This window comes from Oenanthe melanoleuca, chromosome 1 (genome assembly GCF_029582105.1).
Source record: "Oenanthe melanoleuca isolate GR-GAL-2019-014 chromosome 1, OMel1.0, whole genome shotgun sequence".
Classification (NCBI taxonomy): Eukaryota; Metazoa; Chordata; class Aves; order Passeriformes; family Muscicapidae; genus Oenanthe; species Oenanthe melanoleuca.
Window position 1 is genome coordinate 71,766,597 of NC_079333.1, and position 24,081 is coordinate 71,790,677.

The window sequence follows — 24,081 nt, forward strand, 5'->3', positions numbered from 1 at the left end:
GAATATATATAGAATAAAGAATATTCTAATTGTAGCTCCTTGGCCAAAGAATGAGAGGCAGTGGATACAAGCAGAAGATTCCTGAAATCCAATTGGATTTTAGGGGGTTTTTTTTGGATTGGTTTGGTTTGGTTTTGTTAGGTTTCTTTGTTTGGTTTTTTTTTTTTGTGCAGTGAAGGTATCTGAGTATCAGAACAGATTGTTGAGAGACTTTGTGGTACTTCCCTTTTTGGAGGTATTCAAAACCTGATGTAGGCAAGGCCCTGAGCATCCTGATCTGACTTGAAGATAGACCCATCTTTGAAGCTGTCCCTGCTGTGAACCAGATGAGAATGTGAAGAGGAGGTGGCAGGCATGAACCAGATGACCTCCAGGAGCTCCTTCTCATCTAAATTATTGTATGGGTATGCAATTTTTCTTTCCATGCACTGTCAGTTATTTAGATCTTGTAAGGAACAGAGACTGGTATCTCTGGGCTGTGTGTGGGTGATGTAAATATCCTCGGGCATGCCTGCAAACAATAAAGGTCAATTCTTGTGATGTGTGTGATGTTATATGGCCTGGAAGAAACAGGAAGGGGGCTGATGACATTTAAGGGTTTGATCAAAGTCTTTGTAGAGGTTAATATATGCATAGTGTCTAAGGATTAAGCTTTGCTTCAATGCCTTTTAGAGAGTTTAAAAACAAATCACTTCCCTTATTTAACTCTTGGCTGAAACTCCTCTTTTACTGAGGTTTTGTCCTTTGTCTCTCTCTCTCTGCCCCAATTTATATTCTTTCTTTTCTTCTCAAACAATGAGGTATTAAAGTCTTTGTTTTCAAAAAATAAATGTTTATCCATTTTGTAATTTAGCTCATCAGTACTGCTCAATGGAAACACCAGTGATACAACTTGAATGACAGTTTTGGGGCTATGTGTATCTATCTGTTCATTAGGACATGGCCCAGTGCCAATAGCAATCTGTCAGTGAATTTTGAATCAGATCTTGTAGAGCTAGATGCAACAAAGAGTGGACACAGTGAGTGAGCCTAGAGCTGAATCCAAATCTTTGAGTCAGGCATTAACATCACTTATATCTGGGGAAAGATTTGTGTTTTGTTGTGAGATGTGCCACAAGATCCAGAACTTAAACCAACTGTCTGCAAGCTTAGTCTTGGAAACATATAAAATAATTCCATTTAGAATTTTTTCAGTAATGTGTTTCTAAGGAAGAAAAATTACCCATGGGAAAGAAAACTTTAGCAGTGGTTGGTTGGCTGAAAATATCTGGGAACCATTAGCTAGAAATAACCAAACATTGCTTAGGGCAGGCTAATATTTTAGATTTTTATTTCCTTGGCATATTTGGTGTTTTACCCATCAGCACCTCCATATAACCTGCATCATATATTTATATATATTAACCACAGCACCACCTTGAACCACTCCAAAGTGGACACCAAGTGTGACAAAGCTCATTATGACAGCATTCACAGGCACATGGAAAGGCTAGGTTTAATTCTGTTCCCAGGCTGATGAGGCTGCAACCTCCCATATTCCTAAAAGGGGCTCATCCATCACCTGTCATCCATCCTAGATGGAACATCCTCCTTGATGAACTCTGTAGCATGAAGGAAATGCTTTGAAATGTCTTGGGATAAAGTGTGGGAGTGTGAATGAGCCGGGCTGTGAAGTGCAGTGATTAGAAATCTCCCATCCCTCTCAGTTAGCATTTAAGGTGATTTACCTTCTTTTCAGTTTCCAGCTGTTCTTTGGTCATTGGTCTCTGTGCCAACAGCTTGGTTTGCACTTGATGGAAGAAGTGAGAGCTTAGCACTTGGAAGCAGATTCCACATACTTTACTATCACCCCTTTTACAAGTAGTATGGACAAATACAGCACAGCAAGAGAGAAAAATCCAAGTTTCTTTTACTGTTTACCAGTTGAACACCAGTTGTTTCAGTGTTGTAATTAAAGGATATTAAAACTTGCCAATAAAGTTTCCTATTTGTTTGGGCTTGGAAGGCAGATGAAATATGTTATTAAACTGTGAATGCATCATCAGTGTTGTCTATTCTATTAGAACTAATGGCAGGCAGAAAAGATACAAAAGTGTAGCATAAAAATTATATTGTCCATTTTTGACAAATTGTAGCTTTATGGTAACTGCCATTTTGGAATGCCTTCAGTTTTGAGGAGCACTAAGATGAGGTCATTGAGATATTATTGACTCTGCCTTTATGGCACCAGTCATAAGTATTTAAAGCATTTAACCCTCCATGAGGAGCTTTGAACTATAAATGGCACTCTGTAATAAGGACAGCCTGTTGTTTTATAGCAGTGACACCAGATGTGTGGTCTCTTTCATGGCTGCCTGTACTGCCACAGGAACTTCTGTGGTTCTCATGGTGCTTGGAACAGCACTGTCACTGAAGACAATGAAACTATGCCCATAATTAGGATATAGAAAGCATCTTTTTATTTGCCTCTATATTTGAGCTCATTCTAGCTAGATTGGACCATCTTTTCTGGAGTGATGTTAATGGAGTTTGGAATCAGTGAACAAACTAAAAAACTCTTGTTCCAGGTAAACAGGAGGTGCAGAATACACATTAATACAAGACACAACATTCCTTTACTAGAGTCTACAATTAGGCTAATAACACTATACTCAGCTTTTTCAGCAAATGGCCTTGTTTTTCAGCAGGCCTGAGCACTGATTCTTGCAGTGGTTTACAGGAAACCTCTGTTCATTCATCCAAAGCGTGCAAATGTGCACACAGCACATTAACTCAGACACCCTCTTAAAGCAGACCTGGGCATAATGTTCACAAATCAAACTGTACACAGAGAAAGAAACCTAGAGCCTAACATTAAGCTCAGTGCGGTCAATATAAAAATTTCCATTCATTTTGTTAGGTTTTGGGTCAATCACAATGAAGATTCAGTAGGTGTACAGAGCATAAAATCACAGTTTTGAACTTCTAGTGGTCTAAGTATGAGCGCCAAAGAAAAAAAAAGCTAAATATATTCAGTTCACAGAGATTTTTTTTCCTACCACTAGCCTTTCCAATTTAAAATTTACCAGCAATGAAGTTTTCATCCCAGTTTGCCTTAAGTAAGCATGATCTTTTTCCCATTTACAATTTCCAACTATCTTCCCTAATTGTGTCCATCTGTAGTCTGTACCCTGACTGCAGGCCATCTCTTCTGAGTTAACTGGTAAAGAAGCACTTCCCAGATGCTGTTCATCAGTGTCAGACAAGCATGAGATACAGAGGTATGGGACATTTGAGCATTTAGAATGCACCTAACTTTTCATTGCCAGAGCTCTACACATTTCCTTACATGTGGTACCTCCTGCCATTTGTAATTGTGTAGATCATGTGAGACATCTACATGTGGCACATGGTGTGTGTCACAGCAGTGCTTCAGTGTGATAGCAGTCATGCACCTTCTGAAACCACAGCTGACACCCAGGCAGCCTTCTCTGGGACATCTCCAATAGTAATGGCAACATTTGGGCAACTGGACCGCATCCACCAAGTTAGGGAAAGGAGTTTCCATATGTATTGCAAGTATCAGCCAGGACTGTCTGTAAGGGTATATTGATGCCATTAAACTGAGAGCAGACTGGGATATAATCCTGGCATTTTGAGGCTATGCAAAGTAAACTGTGCCTTGTTCACACTGATGAGGACACATTTCCACAGAAGCAAACTGTCTTCACCTACAGACCACACCTCTTGGTCCTGGACTTCCTGTGGGTCATGCATTGTGTTGCTGTAGTCTTAGGAAATGCTGATTTTGTGTGTGTGTGTTTCCAGTTTAAACAATCTGAAATAACGTGTGAGCTGTGTGTGATCCATCCATGTGGCAGCACTGAACTGAGCACGTGTGTCATTGTGCCCTTGAACGTGGCAGGAAAGATGTGTGGCTCTGCCAGGATAGCGTTAGAGAGCAGTACAGAGCATAGGGCATCATAAATATGCAGTCTGATGTGCATTGCCTGCTGGGACCCATCTCTGGGATGAACTCTCCACCAAGCCATGGCAGGACACTGCAATGGAGAAAGCACTTGGAGTGACTGAGCACAGCTCCAGGGAGCATGTTAACAATTCAGCACCGTGAACCACCTGAGGTCCCAGGCCTGTGCCATTTCCTATTTTTACAGAGTAATGTACCTCTATCCTTAGTGTCTACTGGTTAGTATTATTGATACTAGGGTTAAAAATGTATGCTTATAAAAATATACTTACATATATAACTTTTCAAATATAGGAGAAATATCAATTATAGTGTGCTTGTAATTTTGGTATTATTTTATCCTGGACTGTGTCCAGGTTCAACAGAAGGACTGGGGTGAGAAATTTTGTTCAGTCTTCCTGGAACTCCAACACCTTAGCACACCAACTCCCTTAGCAGACCATATAAAGTACCACATTCAACAGCACTCCAGCCTAAGCTGTGTGAGATTGGTGTATTTATTGATGTAACCTATGCCTCATGAAGAGTAGGTGGTCTGTGGATAATGTGTATGCCCCTCAAAAACAAGAGTCAGTGAGAATTAAGCACTTAATACTGGCAAAAATCTGTTCCTGGCTCCAATAAAGCTAATCTAAATGAGTATTATGATGCACTACTACTTTAATTTTCAGCAGCCTTCCTGTTGTGGGAGTGAGAGTGCTCTGGGGAAGCAAATCATCAGGACATTGATTTAATATCAGTTTTGATTTAAGTTTCTTGCAACACAGTGGGTAATGCTGAGTCTCAGCCTGTGTGTGTTGTTATTTGGATTCTGGATAAACAAAACAGTGTTCATTAGAAAGACATTAGTACTTTTAACTTCTCAGGGCAGCAGGAAGAGGGAATATGCTTTATATTTGCTGTCATTTTTAAAATTTTAGAAGTGAATATCACAGGTAATTTATATGCGATGTATTTCCATATCAGCTCAAAATACACTTCATGAATATTACTGCTGGTAGAGGAGTCATGCTTTCATATGGCTTTGCTGTTCATAAACAAGTTTTCTTTTTACAAGTGAATAAATAGATCATTTTGTGACTATTGCACTGCAAGCTTTCCACAAACCTGAGTATTTGTGCCTTTCAGAGTATCATTACTTTTCTATGTGAAGCATCTCATCCACATGTCTGCAGGATGTCAGTATGCATTGTGAGTATTTTGCTTGTTATGAGGAAATATCTCTTCAATTTTCTAGGATGCTTTAGTCCCCAAGTATGGATTACTACTATTTTTTTTAATAGTACTTTTTCTTTGCAAAGATAAACACCTAGAAATCACCTGTCTGCTGAAAGTAGTTTAGCTTGTTGTCCCTAAGGACTACAACCAGAGCTATCTGCTTCCAGTATTGTGCTGGGAAAATCCTGTTTGTGAGGTAAATAATATTGGTGTGAGCTGTAATGCAAGCTACCACTCATCATATTCAAGCAAGACCAACTCTTGGTGTTTGTAGTCAAATTAATGCAAGGAGGAAGATTTCAGCATGCTATGAACTTAGTCTGCACAAAATAATTCTGTTCTTCGTTGTATAGGATTACATGTATCCCTTGTACATTCATCAAAAGGAATTTTTAGTTCTATTCCTGGATTATCAGGTGTGTCTTTCTTTCTGTAATTGAATTTATTTAATGTTTGCCTGCTGGACTCACTTGAGCTGGCCCTGTGCATTGTTTGCCCCGTCCCTATTATTATAACATCTTGTTTCTCTTTTTGGTAAGAATACTCTGTGGATTTTTCCATAAATCTGTACTATCCTTATGGGAGGTTGTTCAATCTGTTTTTTTCTGGTTTGTTTGATTTTTTTGTTGTGGGGTTTTTTTTTTGTTTTTTTTTTTTTTTTTTTTTTTTTTTTTGTTTTTTTTTTTTTTTGTTTTTTTTGTTTTTTTGTTGTTGTTGTTGTTGTTGTTGTTGGTTTTGGGGATTTTTTTAGTGTTTTCTACTTACTGAATTCCTTTGGAATTTCAGAGAAAAGTAAAGATCCTAGCTCAGATACCTGACTGTAGTCTGATGCAGAAGGAAAAACTAAATCATTTACAAACTGTCCCAAGAATCTGAATCCAACCTAGGCAGCATCACTGAATCTAGCTTGCCAATTCTTTAAAAAATATTGACATATAGAGCTCTCATTTGGCTTTGTTTGGCAGTGAAAATGTTTCTGAAAAAGTCATTCCAAAGCAGCAACTGTGACCAACACAGTGTTTTGGAAAAGCAGTTAACAGAAATATCACCAAGATTGCACTGCTCTGAAATTCTTGTTCAACTACTTTTTTGTGATTACAGCATGATCACCCAATGGATTGATATGAAAAGAGACACTTAGAAATTGTATTTTGTGCACTAAGGTTTGTGTTGCTCCTGGAAGAGTTTAAAAGTAGGATTTTCAGTGCCTGTAGCTTCAAGCCATATTCAAGGGCACCTTGATTTTACTGTAAGCAGTGCCCCAGTGTATAGTCATAGGGTTATTTCTGTTCTTTGGGGAAAAAATCAGGCTGCAAATGCACACATCCTTCATGGCAGAATATCTGTCTAGAGAGAGGAAAGCAGATATATGTATAAGGGAAAAAATCCCAAATATAGCCTCTAATAGGTGTGATAATTATTTTCAGGAGAAAGTGATAAGATGCAGTTTAAATCCATGGGGCACATTGTTCCAATGAATGTGCAGTGTATTTATTAGGGTACTCAAAGGATTTATAGCTGTTCCAAAGAAGTACATCTGCTCTATGACTACAGGCAACTTTAGTTTCTAGGGAAAGTTTCTTGAAACTTTTTAAAATATGCTTTAACCTCTTGCATGCCAACTTGACATACCTAAAAGTGAGTTGTCTCACATAGCCTTCACAGGGCAAGGCTAAACAACAGCATCCATCTGCTCTGGATGCTCAGACTGGGCTAAACCTCTGGCTTGGCGCCAGCTCCAGACTGTCGAGACTCAAGTACACACCTCCTAAAACTTTTTTTTGTAATTCCTGGTTTCTGGGAAAGGAAGTCAGGGTAGAAAGACTGGATGGAATTCTAGTTTTTCCCGTAGTATCTGATTTGGATGTTTTTGCAGTAGCAGTTAAGTATAGGGGAGTACATGTCTATGTACACACATGGCATGATCTGCTGTTCCTGAAAAATGGGTATGCATGGCAAAATGGCTCAACAAGAGCCCATGTCTACATTGCACAGCCCTACAGGCTTTGACCCAGCAAATCTCCTGCCCTTTAGCTATGCTCACCCTGGCAGGCTTACAGTGTGGGGTGCCAAGGAAGAGTCTCTGAAGCCACCTCCCATCTCTGCCTGCCTGCAAGGGCTCACTCATGTTTCCCCTCAGGTGTTCACAGACCAAAGTTGGAGCTGTCACAGCCCTGGCAGCTGGTCACCAGACCACAACCTCCTGATGACCCCAACCATGCAGGACAGGCAGAGCCAGCTGGGACAATGGAAGAAGGAGATACTGTGATGCACAAAGGAAGAGGAAAATGAGATAAAATTGAAAAAGAGAAAGGGAAAAAAATCCCAGTAAAATAAGAAGTAATGAGTTTTTCATTATATTCCAATGCAAGTTGCTACCACTGTGACAAAAATAAAATTGAACCTCATCACCTCTTCTCGTAGCTGCTGAATAACTTGTCCTCCTCATATGTGCCCATTTGTGGCTCAGGATGTGAACCAGAGAGATTGAAACTGCTTGCTTGATATTTAGGGCAGGCTAGTCAACAACTATTTGCTCAGCTTGCAAATGACCCATGGGTCAGGCCATTGCTCAGAAGTATCACAGGAGGATGTTGCCATTCAGAGTGCTGACTCAGGGAGAGCAGGAATGCCAAATGAATTAACAATCATCATGGCATTTTGTATAGCATGGAAAACTCAATTAGAATTCTGTACTTCTCCTGCTTCTTGTTCTTCCTTGTGGCAATCTTTTTACACAACAGCAAGATGTTAACAGTGCAGAATAAAAGGCATGCTAATAAGTATAATTTTCCTTTTTTTTTTTCTTTCCCTGAACACCGCATTTGCTTCATGTTCTTTATTCTGTTGTACATAGCAATTAAAGAAAAACTAGTGCTGGGCTGTTTCTTTCTATGGGGATTTTAAATTTTTCAAGCCACTCCTCTCTGAGAATTTGTACATTTGAGAGCAATTGTACATTTGCTCCCTTTCCTCCACAAACACCTGGTCCTCTCTAGAAATTGCTATTCTTGTATGCAAAGATGTAAGAGCAGTGAATAGCAGTGGAACTGCTTCAGTCTGTTTGAAATCAATTTTCATCTGTTTTTTCTCTTTTTTATCCCAAGTGTTATCTTATTCATTATAAAATATTTCTGGTCCACTATTATATTTTTTCCATTTCTTTTTCTTTTTTTTCAAATTCCCTGTGTCTACTGTTATTGGCTTTGATGGACAGATGATATATGATAGCCTGAGACATGTTTGACAGAATATGACTTTGGCCTGCATAAATTACTGTCAGGGAATTTTCAAGGAAGTACTGAAATAAATTTGCAGTGACTCAAAAATGTGTTATAAATTATAAGAAAATCCCCATCACTGAATGAATTGATGCTTAAAACAATTAAGTGAATTTTTACTTCAGGTTAATCCTCATAATTTTTCTTTATGGTTTAACTTCTCAAACTGCTCTGAGCCCCTTGGAGGAAAATATTTTAGGAGAGAAATTTTCCCTCTCCCTTGCCAAAAATCATATTTCTTTTCTGTCAAGCTTGTGTCTCTACTCTCACAGGTAGTTCAGATTGGCAAGGTTTGGTCTCTCCTCTCATACTTGTATCACCTCCTACAGGGGCTAACTAGGATCCTTCCACATTGTGCCACTACCTTTCTGATCCTTTTCTACTCCAAGTCACCAAATCCCAGCTTTTCAAATTACATTCTTGAAATACTCCAGTTAAGAGGATAAGAAATGAAAGAGCTTGTGAAGCTCAGGATCCTTATGGGATCTTGAAAATATTCTTCAGGCAGTGGCCTATATTTTATGCATTCAGTATCAATGGTAGCTTTGACTCACTAAGAGTAATCTCTTCTGTCTGCTGAAGAGCTCCTGACTGGAAAATAACTAAAATAGACAGAAAATGCAAATGTTTCTATTATTATCTTTAGCTCCTTTATGACATTACCCTTTGTGAGGCTGCATATCCTTTTTTTCCCTTTTGAGTTTTTTCTACACTGTGACAAATTCTGGTGTTATTTTTATAGACAAAATTGCAGATTTTCTAGATTTTTCACTCCCAAACCTCTGAAACTGCTTTTCTTAAAACCTGTGGTCTTCACTCTTACGGTAAAACAAATCAATTTTCCAGTTTTTGTGGCTATTACTAAATCCCCCAAAACAAGGGTTTCAAAGCTTCTAGATTTTGGAGGCGAATAAACCGCAGTGCTCGTTACTTTTATGATGTCATTGTTTTTATGATGGACTCCTGACCGTGGGGACACAACCTGCAGTCACCAAATGCCTGGCATGCCTGAAAAGCATCAGCAGGCAAAGGTGGAGTAGGCACTTTGGAAAAAAAAAACAACAGCAAACAGCCAGTGCAGAGCTGCCTCCATCATGAGAGGGCTGGCACAGAGCTGGGCTGCTTTTAAGAGCAGTGAGGAGCGAGCATCAATCTCCTGTCTGAGTCCTTGCTCCCATCAGGAGCGGTACCCAGCAGGATGGGGAGGCTGCTCTGCTGCTCAGCTGTCCCTGTTTGCTCTCAGATTGCTCTCAGGGATTGCCTGGCCTTCCAGGGGAGAATGAGACAAGAGTATTTGACTGTTCTTTGTGATGTGACTCACTAGCTACCCATTGCAAATTGATTGCTTCGAGTCCTGTAACTTTCCTTTCACCACCCACTCTGCCCTCACAGCCCACAGCAGAAGAGGCAGAACAGATGCATTCCCATTTTCCATTTGTGTTTGAAAACATCCCAGTGAGAGCATCCTTGTCCCACCAGGACCATGCAGCCTGTCCTCCCCCTACAGCCTCTGTGATGCTGGGGCCTCTTGCATTAGCACTAAAGGGAAGGGGAAAGTTCAAGCACAGAAAGAAGGGTGGAACCTCTGGAGGGAAAAAAAAAACAAAACCACAAAATCGAGTTTACATACACAGCTTCTTCTTGACTCAGCCCTCTTCTCTTGGCAGCATCCAGAAAGTGGTGTCCCCCTCAGCAGTGTGGTGACATAGAGTGCCCAGATTGTGGTGGCAAGGAGATGGATGGCAAGCTACAAAGCCTGCCCAAGAGCCACAACAAATACTTGAGCAGTAACACCAAGCCTAGTTGCATGCTGTGTTTACCTGCTTGATTTAAATATAGAATCATGCTATATTATCACTACTGTTAGGTACACATGTTCAGAGACTTTTTACCTGATGCAGTATTCAAGAAGGGAAAATAGAGTTTTTCATTGTAAGGAAGATACTAGAGATGCTTTGCTTACCCAGTGACTCTCTGATTTCAAGTAATTTGCTTGGTATATGATTATTTTTCATCTATATGGGGTATTCCTTTCTTCTCTTCATTTTTCTATTTGGAATAAAAACTCTTTGGGACAGAGAGCTCATTCAAATTCACACAGTATGCCTCAAGTGCTGGAAACTCTGCTCATTCTTATCCATCAGTGTTTGCTCTTTAAATTGTCCAGATTAGATTTCACAAATGGTTTTGCAGTGTATTGAATTTATGGCAGAGGTGAGATGTGCACCTTGAATTCATACTGCTCACAGTTCACAGAGCTCAGACTTAGGACTCCAGATATCTACTTCAAAGAGAACCAAAGAAGGGGTCCATTTCCTGATTCAGGATTAGATTGGGCACCAGTTTTGAAAGAATATTTAAATTCATGACTTTCCACCCAGCCATGGCAGAAAACAGGGAATCGATTAGTCTCATAGGATTTTTGCTGCTTTAGGATAAAATCTTATGAGAACACCACATTATTTTGTGATACTTCAATTTGGACTTAAATGTTGTCCCTCTTTTAGAGTGAGTCTTGAACACTCCAGCAGCAGCTGGACCCACACTCTACATCTCCTGTCTGCAGCTGCCTGAGTCCCTGGCAGCCCTGGCAGAAGCTGCTCTGTGAGGATCCAGTGATTGGGGTACTTAACCCTATAGTGAAGGGACAAGAGTGCAGCTCCACCTCAGCTCCCTGCTCAGTAGGAAGGCAATGAAAGCCATTAGTATTTTGACACAGCAGATTGACACTACAAGGCTCTCTCTGACTCCAATTGTTTTCCTGATAAGCACTTTCCCTGCTGAGCTTAGTCACCCTGCCAAAAATATCTTTTTACATAACTTTGTGTCTCTGAAAACATTACCTTTTTCAATCTCAATATTTTGTGATTTTCACTTAAAACTTAGATGTTTTAACAATTTATATTTGCATGTCATTTAACACCCATTTGTTGATAACTTTCTCATCTCCAAAACAACTCTGAAAACGAAACTGTGGAGAGCCCGGAAAGAAAATTCAGGGAAAAAAAAAAAAAGCAAAAAAAAAAAAAAAAAAAAAAAAAAAAAAAAAAAAAAAAAAACCCACATATCACTGCAATGAGCATGTGCAATGACACAAAACCTCTAATTTTAGATGTAATAAACCATGATGTTAGAACAAGCAGGAGTTTGCATGGTACTGCTGCAGGTTTGGGATATTCCCATAGACCTGGGATCCCCTGGGATAAGAGGGCCTGAAAAGTTTGGCTCTGAATCATTGAGAGTCCACTGAGAACTTCTTCAGTTTGGAAATCAAAGGAGCTGTGTCAAGAAGTAACTACTAGAAGTGATGTTAAATGTAAGGCTACTTCAAGTATGAAGTACAATTATCCTTGCTCTGTTATGAAAGGACATAGCTCTTGCTGCCCTTTGTAATTGTACACTTCTCACAGCTCTTGGGAAGCTTCAGCTGTTTATTTCTGCTGTAACACATTCAATTCCCTTTAAACCCTTGAGTTTTAAGAGAAGAAAGAGCCACTGCACTACAGATGAACATTTCCAGGACAAATGAAAGTCTACATAAGCTTCAAATGCTCTATTAGTAATTGTTTACATTAACTATTAACATTTTTTTCTTGGGGAGGTGAAGGACTGTTCAGAAAGAATCAGTGTTTTATGGTACTTGCCACAGAAAAGCCTCTGGCATTTTGTCTTTAAGATTCCAGCATATTTCTGTTGCTACTTTTATACTTATCTGCAGTAAAAAGCTGATTCCTCTGAGTGTTTTGGATTTGCTTGAATCAGATTTATAGACCAGCTTTTTAGCACTGCTCCTAGGTATTGCAGGCAAAGGGAAAGCTGCTTCAGGTCCTACAGATTTCCATTTCAGGGAAACTGACTTTTCCAGTACCTTCTACCTTCCAAAAGCAATGTTTTTATTCACTGGAGGTCAAAGTGTAGTTTAAATGGGCATATTTGTGGAAAGGAGGACATGTATATGGAAAGGACATTTAGGCCAGGTTGCTCCACCACTGAGCAGCCTTCTGCCCTTCATCTCTCCCCTGCCAAAATGAGTGTTGAATTTGGGAGGAGTTTTGTGTCAGGCTCTACCTGCCTGTAAGCAAAAAGTGTTTTTATTAAAAAAGAAAGGTCCCTTTGATGATGTGAGACAGCACTGTGCTCTCTGCAGGGCTGGGGACACTGCAGAAGGTGGCATCTCCAGGAGAGGGTCACAGCACAGGAAGGCAGCAATGCCAAAGCACATGCCTGCTTTACTTGTGCTCTTTTGGAGCACAAGGCTGTCAGCTCTGAGCAGTGACTGTTTAGCCTCTACTTGAGCAATGCCACCCACCTCTGGAGCCACTGAGCACACGATGTGACACCAGCACTTCCAGGCCACCGATGGCAAGGAGCCTCCTGCGAGATTGTGTCAGCCTTCACACAGACCCACAAATTACTTCCCTGAGAAAACATGCAGGAGGCAGCCTGGGTTGCTTTAAAATGCATGTTTCAGGTCAAAGCTCAATGAAACACAATTCAACTAGGTCATCCAAGACAGCATCCTGGGCAGCCACATATAAACCACAAAAATTACAAGAGACTTGCCCAGATGGCTGCAGGTGTCTCAAATGGCACTAGAAACTTAGGTGAGTCTGTGGGGGGTTTCTGGGGTTGTGATGTGAATGTAGATACATAAGTGTAGAAGTATTATTGTGGAAGATGAATGCACTCTAATTCTGAACTTATGGATGTGTTATTCTGATAATTCAGTAAGGTTAATAGCCATTATTTACTGTTATTAAAGGCCCTAACTTTTTTCTTGTCAAAGATAGCTCTCAGAGACAATACAGTAAAATATCCTTTCATTTTACTTTAAAATATTCTGATGAGAAAAGTCTTGCTTTATAAAGTCACCTGGCTCAATTGTTTCATTTCACAAATTTCCCAGACACACATTTGTGCTTTATAACTGGGATTCTGCATTTGTTCTTGATTGGAAGAGCTGTCATCTGCTTTTCTGCAGATTCAGAAACATGAATCATGAGCAGGCAGTTATTGGTAAAGCTTCAGACCATTTAAAGTCACAAAGTCAGGGGGAAAAAAAAGAAAGGCTGAAAAACCAAAAAACATTTGTTGAGCAAGAGGACCTGGGTGAAATTCTCAAAACTTCTCTGCCCTGAGAAAATATCAATAACCATAAATTTCACAGCCCCCTTTTTAGAACCGCAGCCTTAATATTTTGTAGGGAAAATAAAGCTTTGGTTAACCTTGGCACTGGCAGACCTCATTAAAATAACAGCCTGTCACTTTCGAGTTGAAAATAACAGGGTTGTCAGTTTTACATTCAGCGGAACAATCTACGGTGTTATTCTCTGGGAAACACAGCGGGAGTGCAGAGGGGGGCTGGCAGCAGCCTGGAGACTGAGCAACACTGCCATCTCGAGGGCCCCCCAGATCCAGGGTGCTCCCCAGCAGCTGGGGCAAGGCGATGCTCCAGCCCTGCTGAGTCCTGTGGCACACGCCTCGCTTCTTAAAAAGCTGAAAATAACCCGCCGAGTGCATGGCAACTGCTTGGCATTTAAATTTATTTTGTGAGAAAGTATGGAAATGTATCGTGTACGAAAAGAAAAATGTCCATAGAGTGCAAATACAGCTCTGCCTCGCTTGTTTTGTAATCGAAGCAAGTCACCCTCACTGAGGTACCTAGTGTGCATTGAAATTTTTGGGCACCTAATGAGCCATTCTAAACAAAAAATATGTGCCTAAGCTCCCTACATCTAATCAGTGGAGAAATGAAGGTTCCTTTAAAAAAAACCTCAGAGAGAGATCCTCTTTAGCTAAATAGCTGGGTGAGATAGAGGGAGCCTAGTTCAGTGGCTTACACATCAGTGCCTAGTGCCTCTGAGATGTCTATATGAAGATGAGAGAAGCAACAAAGGACACACAGGAGACACATCTTTCTTGGGGGACAGCCCCTAAAATATATTTAACTGCTTTTCATTAAGCCCATTTTACAAGGAAAGCTGTGTGTCAATTAAAAAACCCAGCTGTCCTATACTAAGCTGCTTGTGACACGTTTCTTGCCCTGACTGTGACACATACATGCAGCAGACATATAAATATAACAACTTAGTTAGAAAGAGTATATAATATGAGCTTGCTAACCTAGTCCTTTTAAACAAATTGTTGGCTGTTAGTCTTAGAATGCTTTCAGGTTAAATCCCTAATGGACATAAATCGATGTATGAAAGCCTGGCATGGTTTTCTGCTGGTACAGCAGAACACAAATCAGATGGTGGTGAACTGTTTGCTCTTCTACCTGGCCATACCCACGATGAAGGGCATGCCTCTCACAATTCCACATGCAGCTCAGGGGCTCAAGCACCATATCCACAAATCCATTATCCAGCTGCCCACCATTATACAAGGTCTATATTATTTTTAATAAAGACTGCAAAGGTGCTGAGTGCATGGCTGGGTGTCTTAGACACTTCTAGGGCAAAGCAAGCAGCAGGCAAAAAAAAACCTTGTCTGCTTTTTCACTGGAAAATAATGTATCATGAAGAAGTGGCATTATTTAAGTGTTGCTTGTGAGTGAAAGAGCAAAGGAGTCTGTGACTAAAGAAACTGCACAGGCACAAACATGGCTCGTGATGGCTGCTGCTTTCATGTCTGCTCTCAGACAAAATGCCAGACCTCTTTCCACTCACTGTAGGTGTTCTGTCAGGGTGACACACTGGCCTGCAGTCCCTGAAATCACAGCACCCCATCACAAGCAGCCACTTGAAACATCTGCCAAGTGTCTTTGCTGCCACATACAACCCACAGTACCACGTCTGGGGTGGCACCCTAGTTCCCCAGAGAAGCAACATCCAGTGAACAACTAGAAACATTTGTACATTTTTCCAGGTCATAAAGCCTTAATTCTCAATGGACTTTGCATCAAGATGTCTCTGAGCATCCACAAGGAGAAGGTGGTGACAGAAAGGCAATCCTGCTTTCACTTCAAAAGGAAAATCTTTTCAAATTACAGAGTAAACAAGAAAAAAACGCAGTTCAAAAACATCAGGAAGAAGAAAGAGGTGTTAATGGGAAACATTTCTTCTGAGCATAAGACTATATATTATTTGATTTCATTTATTGCAGTGAACCTACATCAGGTTTGTGTACACTTCACCATTTTTGAACACGATTTTAGCATTCTCTGACAGACCTTTATCTTTGAAAGTAGGAATTACATGGGTGGGGATAATAAATCTGGAAGGAATATGAGATGATCTTGGCAGGGAAGGATTTGGCAGAGCAGGATGAAAAGAAAAAAAAAAAAGAATTTGCTTTTTAAAAATTATTTTAGGGACTCCACATTTAAAATTTGCTTTTTGTCCCCAGTGGCTTCTAAGCACACTTTATCACACTGCCAAGGAAGCAGTCATCCATTAGAAATGAAGCCAAAGTGATTCCATTGGCAATTGTCTGCCTGCTTCACAAGCAAGGGTCTTTCTGCAATCTTTCATGCCTTATGAAACTGGTATTCAGCACACTTTTATTTTTAGGTGGTATATTCAAAACTTACTTTGAATTCTCATTTTATCCAAATGTCCTGAAATAAAGCAAGGAATGCTAGGGTCTGATCCCTACTAAAGTGATGGGCTTGCCTTTAGCTCACTTCATGACTTTGGCTTGCAGGGTGAATAAAGACAGAAACATGGGTCAGCTTTATTTACCTTATAACTGAGCCCATCCTGGTAGGCCTGGAACTGAGCTCATGGATGTTCTTCCAAGTTCTGCTGAGGAATTGCATGACATCCATGACTAGCTTGGTTGTGTAAGAAGTCAGTGGCAGAAATATGAAATAAACTGTATTTCTCTATGTAGGGTGTAGCTATACCATTCCCATAACTCTGGATATTAATTTCTCTTTGCAAATTATGCAAATATTTAACTTTTCTCTCTTACAGAATAATGCCTTTATTCTGTTAGCAACTATAGATCAAGACAAGGCTATTTTAATATCCATTTTTTATGTCCCAAATAAATTAAAAATTTTAACTCTTTGCATGGTTCTGGCTGTATCTTTTTTCTTATGAGAAATTATTGTGATTCAGAAAAAGTTTCATACCTTCAAAGTAGCTGAGAAAAGGGTATTTCAATATAATATCAGGGCTATATCAGGAAGGGAAAATCAGGATAACTACAGCCAAAGATATCCAGCCTTCTTAATCCCTATAAATCTCAGCTAGAGCAAGTGGAAAGAAAATATGCAAAACATCAAAACTGCATATGTTTCATATTTAAGTGTTTCCACAGAAGCCTGACCAAGCTTGAAAGTTAATCTTTAATTCAAAGAATAGGAAATACCGAGGAATCATTTACAAGGCCACAGGTCACTAGGGAATACAGTAGTCTGACTTCATAAATCACAAGCAAGCAGTGTTAACTTAGTGGGTTTTATCTCATTTTCAAGGGTCTGTACATCTGTTACATAGTTTTTAAATGCTGGTGGTGATCAAAACAATGTACAGAGGAACATGTGTAACCATGGGGACTAATAAGAGAATTTCTGTGGTCAAGCTTGACAAGATCCCAGAATTGAAGTCTCTGAGATCCACAGGCAAAAGTTTAACATGTCATGGAAGGCATGACATCTCCTAATTCTATTTTGCATTTAAAGTTACATTAAAAGTACTCCAAAATCATTGCCTGCCCAAACATTCATTTCACAGAGGTGGCCATCAGGCTACTCCCTAAAAGAGGAGGTGAATCAATCAGTGTTCAGAATTCCTTTAGCAAAGCCATCAGACACCACACTGCACTTCCAAAAGTTTCAGGATGAGGTTAGAGGAACCAGTTAGACAGATGTGCAAACTCCAGTGCTGAAAACTGAGGATTAACAGAGGTCTGATCAGACAGAAGGAAAGGACAAGACTTCAGAGTCCACACAAGTTGTGTAAAGCTCCATGGTGAAATAATGCAATAGGGAGGTGGGAGATAGCTGTGAAGGGAAATATCTGAAGGACATGAAAAAATTCTAAAATGCACCTGAATCTAAGGCATCTCAAGAGGCTGTAAATGGTAACCTTTCCCTAAGCTGTAGTCATTTTTACCATTGCTGCCTTTTGTGAGTCATGTAAATGTCTGCTTCCCCCCCAGGCTTTAGAATGAGAATTAACACCTTGGGAGGATGCCTCTGAGATTTAATTAGTTGTCATTTACCAATGATCCTGAATATAGTAAGACCATCTTACTTTATGAGGTGTACTTCCTTAACAGAATATTTAAAAAAAAATCTATTAGGAAATTTAATGATTTGTTATCTAATATAGAGTATGCAGACACCATTTAATATCTTCAGAAGAGACTGGGGAATGGGAGTCCTCATTTTGATTTACAGGGAGTATCTGGAGAGCTTGTGCAACGTGTGAGCTGTGAGAATCTCTCTCCATTCTTTTGCTGGCTTCTATGAAAATGAAAGGCTTCTACTCCAAGTTACAGCCCTTAGAAGGATCAGGGGGAAAATCACTTTCCAGTAGGTTTTGAATCGCTTGTTGAAAACAGAAGTCTGCAAGTCCTAGAGCACCAGCTCTAATTTGAATATGGGCAAAATCTGAATGTAGCTCTAAACATCTGAGTTTTGAATGGCTTTACATAACTTCCAGCAAGTCATTAAGTTATTGCTCTGAAAGCTAATTACTCATCATCAGTATCAATCAGATTACTTGTGTAAATAGTTATTCAGAAACAAGCAACAATAAGAAATCTATCCCTTTGACTTTCATATTCACGAAACTTATATTGAAGGATCCTCCACCCTATAACCTTTTTTCCTTACACTTTCTATAGAATTTCTGTATTCTCACTGTGTCCTAGCAGGAGTTTGCACACCATGAACAATGGGCAGTTTAACTGAGTTGCTTGTGCTGGTTAGTAGTCCCAGTAGAGACCTTGGGGTTTTTACCCTCAGCATGGGCAGAAAGGGAAGAAGAAGGATTGCTGTCTCCCCAAAAATCCTGGTCCCATGGACCAAAGACATCAGACAGGGCAGGCATCCTGAGACCATCTCCACTTCTGCCAAAGCCTAGCTCACAGCCTATAAACTGGAATTTATTTTTTGGCTTGACAGGGCTCCCCTATTGAGACTTTAAAGGCTTGCAAATGCCACTAGTATCTCATGTGAAAACAAAGCAACTAGAGCTTGGCAAGGGGTGTGGAGGAGATTTATAAGGTGTCTATCATGGCAAGAAACACTGTCAACAACCCATACGGAAAAATACTGTCCTACTTATTTCTTGTGGATGAAAATTCAAACAGTGCTTCTGAGATAACAGCCTCAGTTGTTTCTATCTCCTGGCTTATAAAGTGACATTTCACAGAGTTTAAGCATGGCAAAGCTGCATAGGCCATTGGTGAGGAGAGCTATCAAGTCCTGAGAAAAAAAAGATAAAAGAGATAAATAGCCGAGTACGATATTGTACCTTGACAACCTAAAAGACAATCTCAAAACTGAATGGGGGAATGGTGAGCTTTTATTTCTTAGTTTTTTAAAGAACAAAGCTTAGTGATTTCCTTTAAAAGCTATTCAAGAAGCTCCCCTAAATCCTATTACAACTTAATGTGAAATGCATCTGTTTCCATAAGAACAACAGTGGCAGCATTCATCCTTTGTAGTCTGTCCTTTGTTGTTTTTTCTATCTATTCTTGTAGATTTCTCCACTCTAGTATACCATACACAACACAAAAACTGATAAAATTTTAGTCAGAGCATTTATTTATTAAATTGATGCTAGAAATTCAGTTTGTTCCTGCTTGCCTCCTGAATCTTGCCAAATTAAATTATTGTTCAAGAAATTTATAAGGTAAAGAAACTGTTTTGATACTGTCCCAACATCTCTTGCATGTGGATTCTGTATTCAGCTACAGATATTTATCTACACATAATAGCAAAGATGAATATAGTCTCTGCATGGCTTCTCACTGCAACTGAGATCCAAATGTACTGTGATGTATTCAGCCCAGGTATCTTAAATCAGTTCAGCACCAGCTCAGCACTGCACCATTTTTTTAGAACCTGCACGTCTATGTAATATTTTTCAAAGACATGAACCAAGCTGGTGGGTTTATCTGATGTACACTATTTAACTGAATTCAAATTCAGCACACTGTGAGGCATATTAATTCTTAAAAAGGTGTATATTCAGAAAACCTTAGACAAATGGAGACTAGGAAGCTCAAGATGCAACATGCTTTTATTAATGCCTTGCCTGTGGAAAAAGGTGACTTTGATTGTTTGTATGTTCTGAACTCAAATGCTGGGTATCTTGTTTTTAAAATTAAAAATGTTAAAATTAAAATTAAGGAAATTAAATATTAGAATTTTTTGCTTTTTTTAACCTTCACCATCACCCCCATTACAAATTTAAGCAATGTATTGTTTAACATGATAATTAGTGTGGCTGATGTTCTTTACTCTGTTTTCCCTCTCATTGGTCAGGTGACAGACATTAAAGAGAAGCTAAAGCTCTCTAGGAAGTTCTGGTCGGCGCTGCCCTACACGATCTGCAGGGACGAGCGGGTGACGGCCGGTCCGTCGGTGGAGGAGGACTGCTGGAACGGCCACACCAAGGCCAGGTGAGGTGGCCCCTCTCCACCCACCCCGTCCACATCCCCATCTGGCCCAAAGCAATGTGAAACCCAGGGTATTTCACCAAACTGTTCACCAGGGTGAAACAGAAATGGGGGAACGAGTCATTGTCCGCACGCGGCTTGTAGCCAAGATTACTTTTTGTCAAAGTGCTGTTAAAGCCAGAGTGTGAGTCGGGGCAAATGTGCACAGCAAGTCAGCAAGTGAAGGCAGAAAATGTGCATTGGTTCAGCTCCAGAAGGATAATTTATACTGAGATTTCAAAGAGCTCTTTAGGTCCATTTAGCATCCCTGTGTTGGGACTGACAGCTTGTGAAGCAATTGCACTCTCGGGATATCATACTGGGATGAAACAGAAATTGGAATTTCAACTCTACTTGCTATTGGCTGGCAAAGCTTAGGGCTATTTACTAGGGGGGAGGCAAAAAATGAAAAATAACCTCCAGAGAATAAATGTAGCACTCCTACTTATCTTGTGTAGAAGATTTGACCTTATGTTACCTCTTCAGAGATAACTATGGTCATCTGCCCTTGTTTGTGATGAGTGTTCTGTGAGTTTTAATTTTGATGTTTCCTTGGCCCTCGCTGCAGCAGAGCAGGAGCCAGCAGATGAGCAGGTGTCTCCAAGAGTCCCAGTGAGGATTCATCAGCTGACAGAGGAGAGGATCTGATTATCCCTGCTGAGAGGGGGAGGAATTGGCTCGGGGACCATGCCAGGGCCGTGGTTTCAGGTGCACAGAGGTATCCTGTGCTTTTGGGCAGACATCAGGAGTGGACAGGTTTGAGTGTCTGGTGACAGCTGAATCTCTGGAGAAGTGATGCTTTCTGGCACTCAGGGACTGGAATGTTTCTTTTCCTTTCACCTGAAGATACATATGAATGCAGAATATAAAAATGAGCCAAAAAGAAAACACACCAAACCAATCAAAGAAACAATAGAAAAAAATAAGTGAGACAAGCACAAAAATTATAAAAACAGTGAAAATATGACAACATGGGGAAAAAAACTTAGAAACGTGCTCAGTGTCATTTTACATGGATGTATGGATGGACAGATTGCACCCATCCCACCATCTCACCATCTGATCATTTTGATAAGGAGCACAGTTTACAGGGGGATGTTTCACACTGAATGCACACCAGTTTTTCCTAGCCTTACTACATAACCTTCAAAGGAATTCATTTTTCAGACAAGAGGAGGGAGTGTTTGGAATACTGCTAGCCTCTTGAACCCACTTTTGAATGTGTGTGAACAAATCTGTCCAAATGCACGAGCCACTGCTTAGTTGCTAAGTCCCAGATCCAGAGAAAGCCTCTGGGGAATTCAGAGAAATACTAGGAGGAGCAACTGGCTATTACAGGATTCATCATACAGGAACAGTGTGAAGAGAGAAATAAAAATGTGCAGCTTCTCTTTTACTATTTTATCCTCTCTTGTTATTGAGCTTTGAAAGACCTGAGGCCAGGCCAGTGCACTGCCAGTGGCTAAGCAGAGTTTCAAGGCATCCCAGATAAATGCCATGAGCACATCAGGATGCATGCATCAGTAACAGATGTATGCTACACTTTCACAAAAGAGCAGTCAAACCCCTTAATATCTATCCATTCCTCCTGGTTTCCATGACCAACACGAGTGTGGGTCTGGCAAATACTTGGCAGCTCTCTTCTGTTCCTGCACTGAAGGGTTTGGCACAGCTTCCACATTTGTAGGGAGTTAAAGAGGTACATTTCATGCATACCCTTTTTCACCCTTCTTTTGCAGAATTTATCTTATGAGAAGGCTGGGTTTTTTCATTATGCTTTCTGAGATTAGTGTTCTGGAGAGAGAAGAGCAGTCCTCTATTAATAATCTCCTTGGTAATTGAACACAGATGTTTCACTGGATGCAGAGTGACAGCTTCAAAATATCACCTGGAGATACGATTTCAGCAGGTCCAGCCACTGCTCCCCTGCCCAGTTTCTGTTTAATATCCATTCACAAATGAAATGTATAGTCATAGTCTTAGTAACAGAATCCAATAAATGCTTCAGGTGGAGGCAATAGCAATAAATCAGAGAAACACAACAGAATGCCATGGCTGTATATGAAATAGTATTAAAAACAATATTGAAAATAACTGGCTCTAAATGAAAAATCACCTATTGGCTGGTGGACAGAGACTTTTACTGCAGCATTAGAAAAAAAAAAAAAAGGTTACCTTGATAAGACTGGTTAGCATCTGATATCAAATACTAGCTTGCAAGAACAAGTATAGCAAAATCTGGCTAGTATTCATATATATATATATATGTGTGTGTGTGTTCACTGTGTCAGCTGTCATAAACACCCCTGTGCTAGATGAGGAGCTGCATGTTGAATTCCACAGAATATGACAAAGCCTGTGATAGGAAAAAAAAAAAAGGAAATTTAGCCACCTCCTGTTTTCTTAAACATTAATACTGTAAGTAAGAAGACAACATGGTGTTTGCTACCGTTGGGAAAGGAAATTATTGCTGGGGGTTTTATAAAAAAAATAGTTTTAGTTTTTAACAAATCCTGTTTTGGAATACAGAATTAGAAACTTCGAATTGCCAGATAGACATTATGCCTTATGTTTCACTTTACACATCACCTCTTGATGCTGCCTTTACAGGGAAGGAGAGTTACAAACCTGAGACCACAGAGAATGAGAGCTTGGCTTTCTCCTGAGAGAGGCATTACACCAAGGTCATCTGTGGTTATTACACTCCCTAAATATCACTTTGCTGCCATGATTAATTTACAGTGACACCAGGTTGCCCACTGAAGGTCGCCCATTCACAAGTAATCATGGGGTAACAGAGTCATCCATTTGGTGTTCTGGAAGGCTGCACTTGGCTCCTTGCTGACCCTCTACGAAGAACACTTTTAATCAGGTCACATCACACAGAAACCAAGTGCTGTGGAAATGGGAAAATATTTATTAGATGGATTAATCTCTTTTTTTTAAAAAAAAACCATATTAAGGGTAGTAATAATAATAGCTACTTCAGACAAAGTGCATTTTAGAGAGATACCCAGCAGGATTTCTCCATCATATTTGTATTCAAAAAGAACATGAACATAATTTTATGTTTAAAGAATTAACATCTTCTGCCAGATGTGCAGAGACAGATTTCTGAAAGCTATTTAGGATCTAAAAAACAGCATTAAGATCAAACTTTGAAAATTTATCTCCGTCCCTACATGCAATTAAATACTTAACAACAGCTGATGGCATCTTCGCTAATAGGTATTCTCCAGAAATCAAGATATTTTCCCAAGAATGATAGAAAATCAGGCTTTAGGACTTAAACCAAGTCCAAGGAATTAGTCCTTGAATATATGACTTTTACTGAGGTAAAAACAGCAACCAAATCTGGAACCTTTGATGTTCAGAAGAATAACCTTGAATTGCTCCAACCAACTCAGCAATCTCATTTCTACCAAAGCATGTGAGAGATTGTGCTCATGCACTCTCATCCTGGTGCTCAGGCTCACCAGGGATGCAGACTGATTAATATGTCTTAGCTCTGGAAAGCTGTAATCCATGGAATAGATGAGGCTTGCATTCCTTTCCACAAGGAACCTATCACTCCTCCAAACAGAAGAAGAAGTAGAATTATATATGAGACAGAAAAATAAAACAAGCAGAAACACATAGAGAAAGGTAAGGAACACTATAATTTTCAATATCTAGCTCAAAACTACAAGGTACGTCACCAAAACAAACACAGGATAGATTTAGCTGTCCTGACATTCTCTTCTTCTCCTGCCACACATATGGAAGTGTCCAGTTCTGTGGCAGAGAGCTTTTAATTTCTGGTGACATTCAGGTGGGAAGAAAGACTCACCAGATCAGTGTTTGCCCTGAGAAAGTTGCTCACTGCTGTCCTGCAAAGTTTGCAGTGACAATGAGTGGAGTGTCCATTAGCTGGAGGTAGGCACAGATAACTGTTTTGCACCATTAGTGAAAGCAAGAATAAACCACTTCTCAGCAAGTGTGAAAGCTGCCTGTTTT

At 39.9% G+C, this 24,081-nt stretch overlaps 1 protein-coding gene across 2 annotated transcripts in view; it reads left to right on the forward strand.

Moving 5' to 3' along the window:
- Window positions 1-24,081, forward strand: part of GPC6 (glypican 6) — a 65,425-nt gene that overhangs the window by 35,322 nt on the left and 6,022 nt on the right. For both annotated transcript variants that reach the window (XM_056487724.1, XM_056487806.1), the window contains one exon: window positions 19,913-20,049. In XM_056487724.1, coding sequence (XP_056343699.1) covers window positions 19,913-20,049 — 137 coding nt within the window. The remainder of the gene's footprint in view (window positions 1-19,912; window positions 20,050-24,081) is intronic.